At 36.7% G+C, this 14,254-nt stretch overlaps 2 protein-coding genes across 2 annotated transcripts; both read right to left on the bottom strand.

Moving 5' to 3' along the window:
* Positions 1–4,624: 4,624 nt before the first annotated feature.
* LOC121805653 (dentin sialophosphoprotein-like) lies at positions 4,625–8,418 on the bottom strand. The gene is made up of 2 exons (XM_042205595.1): positions 8,161–8,418; positions 4,625–6,392 (listed from the first exon to the last, which is right to left on the bottom strand). Exon 2 carries the CDS (start codon positions 6,343–6,345, stop codon positions 4,885–4,887), a length of 1,461 nt encoding a protein of 486 aa, XP_042061529.1. The 5' UTR covers positions 6,346–6,392; positions 8,161–8,418; the 3' UTR covers positions 4,625–4,884.
* Positions 8,419–9,293: 875 nt separating this feature from the next.
* On the bottom strand, positions 9,294–12,998 carry LOC121804208 (pathogenesis-related leaf protein 6-like). The gene is made up of 2 exons (XM_042203736.1): positions 12,955–12,998; positions 9,294–9,843 (listed from the first exon to the last, which is right to left on the bottom strand). The coding sequence occupies exons 1-2, from the start codon at positions 12,996–12,998 to the stop codon at positions 9,294–9,296; spliced, it is 594 nt and encodes a 197-aa protein (XP_042059670.1).
* Between the last annotated feature and the right edge of the window lie 1,256 nt (positions 12,999–14,254).

Genomic DNA, 14,254 nt, shown 5'->3' on the forward strand with positions numbered 1-14,254 from the left:
GCGCGCGAACTCGTTGCTTCCCTCTGCCGTGCAGAGAGTTTCGTTCGATGGAACGGTACGACGTGCCCAATTCACGTGGCGTGACGCCCACTCGCCCCTCCGCTGCCAGTAGACGTCGTTTTTTATCTGGTTAATTTATATTTTTTAAAAAAATATCATAAAAATCAAAAAAATAACAGAAAAAAATCTAACTTTCAGACTATGACCTTTTTTTAAAAATCATTTTTTTAATTCTCAATTCATCCAAATAATCAATAAATACCCTCATTCACCACCCATTATTTTACATCAAACCAACCTATTTTTATTTTTTATTTCTAGGATTTAAATTATGCAATTTTAAACTTTTAGGATATAAATTATGTAAGTTTTAATTTTTTAGGAATTTGCAATGTTATATTCAAGGTTTTTAATGAAGTTTTATTATTAATGAAATTTAAGGGTAATTGTAGTTTAATAATAAATAATAGAATAGTGAGACTAGTGAAAAGCATAATCTTGAAAATAGCAGTTGTGTGTTATGCCTTAATTAAGAGCATAAAATAGTACTTCATCCGTCCCATAAAAATATGTGCACTTTCCATTTTCGCATGTCCCATAAAAATATGTGCATTCTATTTTTGAAAAGTTTTATCAATTTAATAATGTAGGTCTCACTATCCACTAACACTACTTTAACTATCATTCTCCCCATCTCTCTTATTTTACCATATCATTCTCCTTCTCTCTCTTACTTTACTAATTTTGTTTTAATTTCTGTGTCATACCCGTTGCCCATATTTTTATGTGACGAAGGAAATATATGAATAAAAATAAGATTAGATCCATAAACAGTGAAAAGCATACTTTGGAAAAGAAATCGGTGCTCATGCTCTAAGAGCATGCACAACCGTGCTCTTGCCAACGAGCACGGATGTGGGCCCGACCCATTTTTCTACCTCCTCTTAGGCAAGAGCACAACACCCACATCCGTGCTCTTCCGCAAGGACGAGCAGAAGGGTCTCACCATTCCATTATTCAATTTAAATAAAAACAATTCCACAAAATTAAAATACATTAAAAATATCCGGAATAATATTACAAAATACATTAAAAATTAAAAATTACATAATTAAAATCCTAAAAAATAAAAATTACATAATTAAAATCTTAAAAATTAAAAATTACATAATTAAAATCCTAATCAATAAAAAATACATAATTCAACTCCTAAAATAAAAAAAAACCACTACTCGTGGCCGAATTTCTCCTAAATATGTTTGATTAGGCCTTCTTGTAGCTCAACGTGGGTTCAGGTATCGCGCATTGTGTGCCTTGTTTCGATCCTCTCACCCACCGTCGTATGCACACCTCGGCGTGGGGGAGACCTCGCGCTTGAGCTTCCGGCTTCATCCTCGTCTTAAAAGCTAGCCGCCCTCGGTCATTCGTCAGCTATAATCATGTTGTGTAAGATAATACACGTGTACATGATGTCGGTGATAGTTTTCACGTATCACAACCGAGGCGGGGCCTTCACAATGTTGAATCGGGCTTGAAGGACCCCAAAGGCTCTTTCAACGTCTTTCCGCGCGGACTCTTGACGCTGCCCAAAAAGAACCCGTCTCGGGTCTTGCGGGTTGTTGAGCGTCTTCACGAAAGTCGACCACCTTGGGTAGATACCATCGGCGAGATAGTAACCCCATGTGGTATACATTTCCGTTGACAATGAAGTCGAGCGCCAGAACTACACCATTCAACACATCATTGAAGAGGGGTGAAGAATAGAGCACGTTCAAGTCGTTGTTGGATCCGGCAACACCGAAATATGCATGCCAAATCCATAGGCGGTAGTCGGCGACTGCTTCAAGGATAAGTGTTGGGCCGCCGCCTTTGTGGCTGCTTAAGTGTTGCCCCCTCCAAGCAGTCGGGCAATTCTTCCACCTCCAATGCATGCAGTCAATGCTGCCTAGCATACCGGGAAAGCCATGGACTGTTTCGTGAAGACGAAGCAACCGTTGACAATCATCGGTGGTGGGTGCCCGAAGGAATTCATCACCGAAAGTTGTACGAATGCCCTCGTAAAAATTTTTAAGACAAAGGATTCCAGTGGACTCACTGACATGCAAATACTCGTCGAAGAGCTCGGCCGTTTCCCCAGTAGCGAGTTGTCGGATGGCACACGTACACTTCTGCAACGCCGAGAGACTTTGCCGACCGGCTGCATCTGGACCTATTTGGAAGAATTCAACACGAGCGGACAATGTGTTGACAATACGCATAAACAAGCGCTTTGACATGCGAAAACGGCGCCTAAAGTAATCTTCCGGAAACCGCGGCGGGTCGGCAAAATAGTCGGCAACGAGCCTTTCGTGGGCTCCCTCCCGGTCACGATGGATGTAGCGGGGGCGACATATACTTCATAAGCGGCACGATGTTATTCGTAGTATTCTTGTTCTTCGTGTTCCGCTTCTGCAATGAGATGAGTGAAATCCATTTGAGGTTTTGAGTGAGAGATTAAGGTGTAGATATTAAGTTGTATGAAAAATATGAATGAGAGATGAATGAGAGATGATTTGATGTGAAAAATTGATGATGAATGTGTGTATTTATAGATGATTTTGGGGGAAAAAATAATTAAAAAAATACAGAAAAACCGGCAAAAAAACGACCATTTTTTTGGGATTGGGAAAATATTTTTTTTTTAATTTTATGGTATTATTTCAATTTTTTTAAAAAATAAATAAAAAAATGATTTTCCAACTGATATGTCGTTGGCCAATCACACGCTGCCACGTCGCTTGCACGCTGGCACGGACGTGTCGATGCATCGAGCAGCGCCGTGCCAGCGGTAAGAGAGCAGCGGCGGACAGCTCTTCCTCGCCGCTGGCACGGACGGACGGACGGACGAACACATGCTCTCCGTTGTGGATGCTCTAACGAGCATTCCAAGTTCCTTGTTTCTAGAAAATTCACTATGTTGGTAACCTTCTCTAAACAAACAAATAAAATAACAAGGATAATATGTAAAATCGTCCAATTATTAGTGGTTGACGGTTCAAATTGCACGGCTTTTTTCCTGCCCACATATGTTAACCTACCCACTTTATCGTTTATTTCATGAAAATTTACTATAGCTCGCCCCACTCATCCAATATGAACTTTATCTGTCCCAGTCTAAATATGACATTTTCCTTTTTGGCATCTTAACATTTTTTTTTGGTAATAATTAATTCGTTTATCTATTTTATTTTATTCTTTTATCTCTCTTATTTTTTTATTTCTTCTACATTATTCTTTCTTTCTCTTTCCTATTTTATTCTCATTTTTAATTTATTCTACAATTCTCCTTCTTAATTTAATATATCTCTTACTTTACTATTGATAAATTGCCTATTCATCATTACCTAAAATCTTGTGCTAAAATAGAAAACATCTCAATTTAATGGAGGGAGTGTTAGAATTTCAAAGTTATGTTTAATAAGAACTAAAAGCTTTTAAAATGATCAAATTTTAAGAGTTTCATTTCATGAGTGTAGGTTTCATTTTCTTTATAAGTACATTGATTTGGTTTGTATATGCGTCACTGTTTGATGTGGGATCAACTTTGCTACCAAACAGAATTGACAGCTTTGTAATTACTAGTAACAGACTGTATTTAATATAGCAATTTAATCAAATATGATCAATTACAATATCCAACTAATTGCCATCAAATGACGGACAAATTAAGAGTAGTTGTTATATGATGACTGACATCACAATCATAATATTTAGTTATTAAATGATAGTAGCTGGTTGTATAGTCCGGCTGATCAAACCAATAAAATCATCGATACCGACGGCAATAATAATATTTACAGGCAATTGTCGTATTTATTTCATATTTGAGCTCATTATTCAAATATGTTCCAATTTTTAAAGAATTCTCAAAATTAACCAACTAATATGTTTTAGAGTTACAAATGTTAGGATGGGACATTTTAGGCCAAAATATTAAGACGGTTAGATATAATTATGCATAGGTTGAGACATTTTAATCTGGAAACGATATGTTGGTTACTTTTAGAAAATTATAGTAAGCCATTTTCGAATAATGAGCTCAAATGATGAAATAAAATCAACCATTTATTCTACACCATATTTGTTTGAGGATAATCACGACTATGAGGTTGGATGAGCTTTCTATAATTTTTTTTCTACTTTTCAATCCCTCTTTTTTTTTTCTAAGGCTTAGTTTGAAGTTTTGAAGTGGATTAGATAAATTCTTGACTAGAACAAAAGTCTTCAATGCTTCCAGATGATGGTGCACCCAACCTGTACCATAATGGAGTAACAAATTCAACTATAAAATGGAGTATTAACTACTATTAACCACACCAAATATTTTGAAAATTGCATTCGAGAAAACATTGGAATTGATTAGCAAAATAAACAAGTACAAAAGTCCTTTCATACTAATTTTGATATAAATAACTTTACCTAATCTTAAACCAAACTACTACATGTCTAATGCTACACTATCTACAACACCACATTTTGTCTCCAAAGTGCAGCATCTTTGAGCCCCTAAATAGAGTTGGAAAACACAGTCCCTTTTTGTCAATGACTTCAAATGCCAAGCATGATTCATATAAAGTATGAAGGATTAAAGAACATGGTTGCAAACTTAGTAACTTAAGCAAAAACAACATGAGTTGGCTGATACATTATGAGCCAGAATCCGGTCGCCATCACCTTGCCTAAGTTCTACATGCAAAGTCGAAAGCAAAAGCTTAACATTTTCACACACAAGAAAAAGGACCAAAAATATACTATAAGGACCCTGATATTTAAGGAAGAATACATGGGGTGAAACTTAAATTCGAGGAAATTGATGTGATTAACAGTACCCTGCTACCTCTATATTCACTCTGCAGCAACATCTTCGCTACTACTTCCCTCTGTTTGTATGTCAGGGAGAGTGTCAAGATCCACCCGTACATCTTTCTCCTCCATGGAATTGGAAGTATCAGATATATCAATAGCATCCGCTTGAACTTCTTCTTCAGCATTATCAGCCGATGTAGAATCCAAGCTTTCATCTCTACCATCACTTGTATCTGATTTCTCAGCATCGAATTCATTGTTCTTTTCTGAGGAGGACTCTGTAGTGTTGTTCCCTTCTTCATTCGAAGCCTCTGATCTTAAATTTTCTGATACAGAAGAGTCTGTACTATTATCAGATAATTCCTCGGGGAGTAATCCTGCGTCTTTTGTTTCACCAGAGCTTGTTGAATTAGAGTTCGAATGAGTACTGTCCACAGTTAACATAGAATTACTGCCCTGCTCTGGATCAACAGTTTTATTGTCAGATCCTTCAGCAGAAGTACCCTCAGTGCCTAACTCAGGCTTGCTGTCTGTTGAATTATCTGAGGGCAACACCTTGCTCTCAAATGTAACCTCAGTAGTTGTGCTATTACTTATCAAAGGATCAGTGGATCCTTCTGTGGTTGCATTATTAGGAGTAGAACCATTCTCAGAGTCATGTAACGTGTCATCCTTGACTGAAGTGGTTGTGATATTTGGTTGATGAACATCACCAGCTGCCTCACTTCCATTCACCTCCAAATCTTTCCTGTTCTCACCTTCATAAGTTTCTTCACTATCATTCTCTTTCGTCTCCTCTTCTAAAATATTTCCAGGGTGTTCGTTAGAGTTCTCAACATGTTCATTCTCGTTTTCTGTCTCCATTTGTGTATCATGTGTCACAGCACTAGAAGCGTCATCTGCCTTGTAATGTTCCTCGCGTGCTTCGTGAGCACTCATATCTTTTGCATCATGATCAGTATCGTCAGAAGTACTTTCCTTCTCCGTTTGGTCATGACTTTCAGAATCTGTTTCTTGAATTTCATTATCCTCCCCATCTTCTCTCTCCCCACCATCAATCAAACTTTGTTCTTTATGAACTTCTGTATCAAGTTTCTCTTGTTCGTGCTCTTCCCTTTCATCCTCTCTATCTCCTGCCTCGTCGTCATCCCTCTCTTCGACCTTCTTGTCTTCTGAATCATCTTCACCATGCTTATCTTCCTCTCCTTCTTCAGTAGTTTCCTCTTCTTCTGATGTTTCATCATGAATCTCATTCTCAGAGTCCATTTTGTCAACTCGAAGACGGATATCTTTCCTTCCAAGTCTTATAAGTTCATCACTACTAGTTTTTTGAAGTGAGCTTTTGGCATCAGTTTCATCAAATCCTGTCTTCTTGTCATGGGAATGTTTAACTTGGTATAGCAACCAAAAGCATGCAGCCAGCAGCAAACAAACTTGCAGGACATACTTAACCTTAATCCCTTTTGATCTTTGGTTCCTGCTGGGTGATTGTCTGTACATAATGATCTCTTCACGTATTCTCTTTTCTCACTGCTATTTGAAAGAATCTGCCATTTAATAAAACTCTTTAAGAGAAAAACATCCACGTGAATTTAAATTTTACATATGAAACAAGACTTCTTACTCACTTTAAGAAGTTCACATAGAGCATATCAACATTTTCTAATTCTCTTTCAAATTACGTAAACAAATAAATGTGAAAAAAATATCATTGTCATGATTACGATCAATCACACATTTAAAAACTTGTGATGACCAGGAAACCCTTTCCACTAAGAAATTCACAGCATTGCATGTTAGAAGAGGATCATTCATGAAAAATATCTACCCATGGAAAATGGTTTTTATTCAAGACATGGTTTCATATATTTGGGTTCATGCAAGAAACAAGTTTGTAGACATGCCCAAAACAGAAATTTTGTGTCATATTCAATTGTATAGAAGCTTATATTTAACAGAAGTTAGAGGATGCTAAATTTATCATGACATAATTGATACAGAGACTGACAGACAGCAAAATATCAATATGCCAAGGGTGAGATGGACAAGGAGACTGATACACTCCTTAACTAGTGAGAGTGAGAAACTTTCCTAATACAGTTTACATCACCACAAAAGATCAAACTTCACCAAATTTCTAGTCAATCTCTCTTGCAGTGTTCCACAATATATGATTCGAGAATTCTTTATGTAGATGAATAGTTTTGTTTCTATCATTTTTCACCAGAGTACACAAAAAGGGGAATAACTGTACATGAAATTTTTTGGGACCCTATTTACATGAGTCATGACACTGAGTAACAAACCAAGCTCGGCCCATTACCATACCCCTTTAAACCACACTCCATGACATTGAGATGGTATTGTACCGGGAGAATTATAGAGTGCAAAAGCAATGGACTAAGTTGTACATATGGAATGTAAACCTCGCAGAAGCATCATTTTGAATAACATAACGACATAACATATAAAAAATGATACTCTTGTAAGGATAGTAGTTGCAGAATGCAATCTAGAAGAAGAAACAAAATTATACCACCCTTCTCTGTAAACATAGGGTATCTAAGAAGATACTAAAACCCCATTCCCTATATAATAAAAAGTTCTTTGGAACTTATGTGATTCAGTCAATAATTCTTCCATATTGCAAACTAAAACTTTATTCAGTGACCACCTTAACTACCTCGACCCCTCTGGAGAGCAAGCAAGCTTGCATTTGACTGAATCTTAAGATATACAGAAAAATTAGAGATCAAACTACTCCTAATGAAAGTAAATGCTGAAAGCTTCTTTTTAAGTAGCCTGATTAAATTATGCTCACTCATTATAGTTTTGACAAAGCCCTAAGAGCTCCACGTGCTTAATTCCAACAACAAGCCTCCCAGAAGTTCGCCCAGCATCTCAATCTAGCTTAGATTCTTAGGTTTTCTCTACCGTAGTCAACAAATGTAAAGAAAAAACAGAAATCTACCAGAGCAAGAATTTAGGCATAAATTAGAGCAGTCAATTGTAAAGGATCTAACCCAAGATACAAGCATATATAGAAAATGAGAAACTACAAAACATTCAACACACAACTCAACAAATCGTCGAAGCAAAATCTCAAGGAAATGAAGTCAAAATCGAACCTCCAAACATTTTCCAAAGCCAAGCCAGAAATAATTCATTAGAAACAAAATCACTACGACATTAAAGGTCGCATGATTCAGCTCATTCGGAATCCAAAACAGACCATAACTAAGTAAAAAAACAGTCAACAAATTGCGAATTAAATGATCAATTATGAAGTTAAAGAACACGAAAACAATGGCATACCTTCAGCGGATAAGAGGTCTGATAGAAAAACAGGAAATTGGTAAAAAAAAAAAGAAAAGAAAAAGGAGATGGATACTTAGAAACTCGAAATTGCTGGAAAATCAGTCTTAGCTGTATATAGAAGCCTAATCAGCTCCATCACCAGACTCTCTCTCACACACACACTCTTCTCTCACTCTTTCTCTCCCCTCTGATATACTGATAATAATGGAAGAAGGTTCTTCTTTGTTGCTACTGTAAAACGAAGACATACAGTTGGACTGGGACAGCACAGCGGCTTTAATTATTTCGGATTTCGGGTCACATAATGAACGGGTCATCTTCGGTTTCTTCCATACAGTACTTTACAATTTCGCTATAAGACGCTTTATAGTTAATGAACAGTATTTTAAGGCGGCAACAATGTTTAAATTCTGTTCAATTTTAATATTGAAATTTTAGTTTAGTGTGCTTACTATTATTAGTATTGCCTCAAACACCATATTTAATATACTTCAATTGATGCATTTGAGCAGACACATTTATTTAAATAGACCACTAAAGTTTGAGAATAATAACTAATGTTTAGTATGAAACTTATTTTAAATCAACTAATGTTTATAAAACAATTTTGAATGTAAAAAGTTTGGTTATGCATGTACAATTATGTATGTTTATCACTACCCAATTAATAATTATATTAGTACGTAGATGTTATTTTATTAATAATTACAGTAAGATTTACTAAACTAGTAAGGATTCAAATTATTTTCTTACATTTACGTTGCAACCTTTTATTACTAATTGACTAATATGGTTGCTTAATCCAAGCTGTTAATCCATAAATATGGTACTATAATTTGTAAGTTTGCCTTTACTAATAAACGTTATTTAAGGCCCACATCATATACTTATAAATTTAAATTATATAATAAAATCTAAAAAATAATGAGATTAATATTGCAAGACAAAAGTTGATCAACAATTACACATAACCAGAAACATTTGAGCTGCAATTAGCTAGCCCTTACAGTAATACATTAGTTTTTCTTCATGGCTATAAAAGAGTGCCTCAATTTATTATAGAGCAGAAACCTTATATTTCCACTGCTTTCATCTGTTTATAAATTAGCTTAATTATACTATTATAATTATTAATAAGGCATCTCCCCTTCCCAGTTGCCTGGTTGATGGTAGCTGCAGACGACGTAGTACCAGCCATTGTTGCACCGCACGCGGGCACACCCTATCTGGGTCGAGTCGTGCCACACCACTTGTGTGTAGTGAAGGCACTGGTTCGTGCCGATGCAGCAGTTGTTTGTGTGGTCATAATATTGCTTCTCCGCGGCCCACAAGTTCACCGCAGAGACGCCCGTGAAGGTGCTGCTGCTGCCCTTGGCTAGGTTTTCCCCGTAGGGGCCGTAGGAGTGTGTCAGCGCGCAGTCCCCAACCCTAGAGTTGGCGTAGTTTAAGGCGTACGTGGCCAGTGTGGCATTCCACGCCACCGCCCCCACGCCCACTTGGGTCCGGGGGCTATTATGCGCGTTCACATAGTCCTGCGCCGCGTTTTGGGCACGTGCAGTACTTATTAGGCCTAGAATGGAAACAAGGGTGATCAAGAAATAAGTGTGGCAAGCCATTGTCATTTGTGAATGTGTATGGAATGTTTTTGAATTTGAGTGATTGTGATGATGGAGGGATAACCTATTAGGTATTTATAGGGAATTATGTGGATTATTGTATGTAATTGTGCCCTAGTATTAAGCAAATGACATGTGCATGGAAAGGGGCATTTGTGACTGCATGTTATGTTACAACAATTTTAAGTAACCTAAAGTTGCTAATCTGAAACAACATTTGTTTATTACATATTGGGGGCCTATTAATTACTACAATATTCTAAATTGCAAAAGTTTGTGTACTAATTAGCAAAAGGAGTATAATTACTCCTTTTAGATGATAATTCAGTTTTACTAGAAGGAGGGAATTAAGTGTTGCTAAAGTGCCGGATAATTTCTTCAGGTGGTTGTACTTTGTTAAGTCTTCACTCAAATCCCTAGAAAAAGTACTTGGTGTATAAGCATAGTTTTTTTAATCAGATGCAGCTCACTTGGGGTATTATCAATTTTGACATTTTAATAGAATTGACCAACTTAATTTCAAAATAAAAAATATATGTAAATGCATGCACGTAATATAGGATTCTGCATAAGTGGCAAAAGGCTTAGTATGATTACAAACTTATTTGTTAGTGGTTAATAATCACAATATATGTTATCCTGCCTTTTTTAATATTTGTAATAATATTGGTCAAATAACTTTCTTAGAAGACACATAAGTTAACACAGTTTGAAAGAAAGAGGTATATATACCACGACTTTGAATGCAAATATTCTAAAAAGAAAGATCTTGTTGAAGCTAGATTTGCATTTAAATTCTAATAAATATACAAGAATGAAAAAGTTAAAATTTAGGGATGAAATCAAGTTGAAACAACAAAAGAAAGGGAGGTGGCTGTAATTTGTTAGTCTCTACTCAAACCCCTAGAAAATTTGTCAAGAGTAATTAGAGCCTGGTCAATTGAAAAAATTTGAACTATAATTTCAAAGTGAAGAGATAAGTAAATGCATGCATGGATCAATATGCATGAATTGCAAAATGCTTATAATTGGTTGAAACATATTTTTTTATAAGATATCCTATATTAAATATTTATAATAAAATCGGTCAAATAACTTTGCTTGAAAGACACACATTAACACCATTAAAGGATAGAGTCGCGTAGACCCGTAATGCATTGAAGTAGCTAGATTATAGCATATTCTTGTCATAACGAAACAAAAAAAAATTAAAGGAATACCTAGGGATTAGATTAATCAAGTTTAGCTTATTGATAATTTGGCAAAGAAACTTAATTAATGATGGCTTTAAAATTGTCGATTAACGCAGTTCAAGGCTATGGTTCAGTTGTCGTTTATCTGGTGGATGAGGTTTACAGCTAAAGTTAGGATGGTTCTGATACAGACCAAACGGGAGAACTCATCCCAAAATACTAGCCTGTTAGGAGAGAGAGCTCATTTAGTCTATATACCTCACATCAGTTGTTCTCACAACCGATGTGGGAATTGAGTCCGTAACATTCGACCCTCCTTTTAAGGGCTAACGTCCTCGTTGGTCACGGCCACGTTGGTCACGGCTGGTTCTTTGCCAGGCCACCACTCCGAGTTCTCGTTGGTCACGGCCACGTTGGTCACGGCGGATTCTTTGCCCGGCCACCACTCCGTGGGTCACCACTCCGAGCGGTCCCAAACGCACTCGTTGGTCACGGCGAGTTCGTTGCCCGGCCACCACTCCGAGCCGTTTGGGCTCTCAATGAAAGCACCAATTGATACAGACCAAACGGGAGAACTCATCCCAAAAGACTAGCCTGTTAAGAGAGAGAGTCCATTTAGTCTATATACCCCACATCAGTCGTTCCCTGTCCCTTTGCTTATTTTTCTTGTGCTCGTCATCTATACTTTTATGTAGTGGAGTAGTAGTTTTGGGTATAACGTTCATTTTTATCTGTACAATATCATCTTGACTTCGTTTTTGTTGTTGTTATATTCCAAATTGTTTATGTACCAGTACTCAGTGGCGGACGTAGAAAAAATTGTGATAGGGGCTGAATTGTATATACTTTCTTGTTCGCGAATAATTATCTCATACGAGTATTTTCTTATAGTCCATCATCGAAGAATAGTTATATCTATATCATCTTAGAGCATCCACAGTGGTGCGGATGTCTCGGTGGACATCCCGACGGACTTCCCAAAAACACCTTCTGCCATGCCATAAGGACCTCCCACTGCATTGCCACGTCATAAGGACATCCCACTGCACAATGGCAGACATCCACAAGGACATCCCGACGGACATCCACAACAATAAAATTCACAAATTCACCAAATTAAACAATTTACGGAATTAAACAAGTGGTGTGAATGAAATGAAGTTCAACGGGCCGTATATATAGAGTTTGTTTTTTAAAAAAAAATTAAAAATCGGGACGTCCATTGTGGCACCGCAATGGCTGACGTCACGATGGACGTCCCGACGGATGTCATCGGAAAGCCGTGGAACTCCGGTGTCCGCAATCGACGTCCACGTCCGCCGGTCCAACGTTCGCCAGGACGCCCACCGCTACGGATGCTCTTATACTTTGGTAATTCGGCTCCACATTTCATTAACTTCCATAACTCAAATTTTATGTAAATTAATATATAAAGTAGGAGTATTACATAAATTTCATGAATTTTTTCCACTCATATTTCTCTATAATTCTTTAAACTCGAACATAAATATAATAAAAAAATTAAAATAATATATCATGGACTGAGAATATTTTTATAGTAATATATATAATATATATGTGAAAAAATATATATGTATTAAATAAAAATATTAAAATTTCAATTAAAACACCTCAAGATCTAATTATAGAACTACAAACTCTATCCACGACATCTTAAACTTAAATCATGTCAAGATCAATTAATTACAAATCCTATACGAAATAAGTTACACATTCAATCCATGATATTTTTTTAAAATTTCATTTTTAATTTTTACACCAATAAAGTAAATATTAAAAATTCTTATAAAATAAATATTTACATAGTTGAATTGAAAAGAAAATGAATAAAAAGTTTAATTTATCACTAAACTTAATTACAAAATAGAAGTATGTACCAATTTGAAAATGTGAGACACGCACAACTCTAATTTGTAAAACTAAAATAACACTAATTAAAAATATCATTTATTAGTATTCACCTTGGGAATTGAGTCATCTTCTTCCCCAAAGCTATATCAGCCATTTTTATTTAACTTAAGTTCAGTTCCTCACAAACACACACAACAACCATTTTAAAAGTTTAGCCCTTCCTATAATTCAATTTTTAGAGATTTATTCTTCATTGGGAGGGGCTGATATGAGTACTTGAAAATTTTAAAATTTTTTAGAGTAGAAAAAAACACAAAAATTACTTCTTGGGAGGGGCTTAGGGGCTTAAGCTAGTAGAGACTCTGCTAGCTTATGTACTATACCTAATTGTTCGAGCTTACCATAAGCTGTAAACCTAGTTGTCCAATTTTAGCAGCACGAATAGGAACAACATGCAAACGACGCCCTTTATTTTTGAACTAACGTACCTTATCTATACTACTAAAAGGGACGGTTGGATGGAAAGTCAATGTTGCCATTTTTGGGTTGGAAATTTTGAAACTATTTTGTTTACCCTTTTGGTTATTTTGAGACATTTTTTGTGAGTGGTTTATGACTGTAGTTCTACACTCTAGAGCCATGTCAAAAATAATTGGACAAAAAATGGTCCAATCAAATGTAAACTTCTTGAAGAAGATTTAAAACACTTTTAAATAGATGGACTAGAATTTGCATTTTGTGGACTGATTTTCTGATTTGGTGATTGTAGTATAGCAAGTGTGGTTCTGCTTGGAATCCAGCGACAGCTGGCGGGTGAGGCGACGAGAGAGATGCCGGAGATGAAGAGGAAGTGGCGGCGATAATGCTGTGCAGGATGGGTTACAGCGGCGGCGGCGGAAGCGGAATAAAGAGAAGGAGAGCCGACGGCGGTGGCGGCTGGACTCGCACGCCGGCAAGCCCGATACCTGAGAGTTAAGAGAGAGAGGGGTTGGTGACCGGCAATGGTGGTTGGGTGGCGTGGAGGAGTCCTCAAGCCGGTGGCCGAGAGGTGGAACCGCGAGAAGGAGAGAAAGGAGAACGATAGGCGGCCGGCGTTGCCTGCCAAGAACAGTGAGACCGATAGTGCAGAGGCGCCACTGCCCTCTGTAATATCTGTACATGATTTTGAAATAGTAGGGTTTCACTTCTATTTAGTTGTTGGGCTTATTGTTTGGGCTAAAAATTATTTAATTGTTTTACTTCTATTTAGATGATGGGCTCTTTGTTTGGGCCATATTTAGAGGTATAGGAAGCATAGGGTTTAGGGAGCATACTCATACGAATTCGTTTTGCATGTCCAAGTACAAATACCAAATACTGAAAATTATATTTATCCTATGTTGAAATTAAATAGAGTCCAAGTTTTTAATT

The sequence above is a fragment of the Salvia splendens genome, chromosome 5 (assembly GCF_004379255.2).
Source record: "Salvia splendens isolate huo1 chromosome 5, SspV2, whole genome shotgun sequence".
NCBI lineage: Eukaryota > Viridiplantae > Streptophyta > Magnoliopsida > Lamiales > Lamiaceae > Salvia > Salvia splendens.

Bases quoted from the DNA above. Each gene is read 5' to 3' on its own strand.
- LOC121805653 (XM_042205595.1), bottom strand. From the start codon at position 6,345: ATGTACAGACAATCACCCAGCAGGAACCAAAGATCAAAAGGGATTAAG.
- LOC121804208 (XM_042203736.1), bottom strand. From the start codon at position 12,998: ATGGCTGATATAGCTTTGGGGAAGAAGATGACTCAATTCCCAAG. The intron at 9,844-12,954 runs GTGAATACTAAT...AATACCTAATAG, and splicing joins AAGATGACTCAATTCCCAAG to GTTATCCCTCCATCATCACA.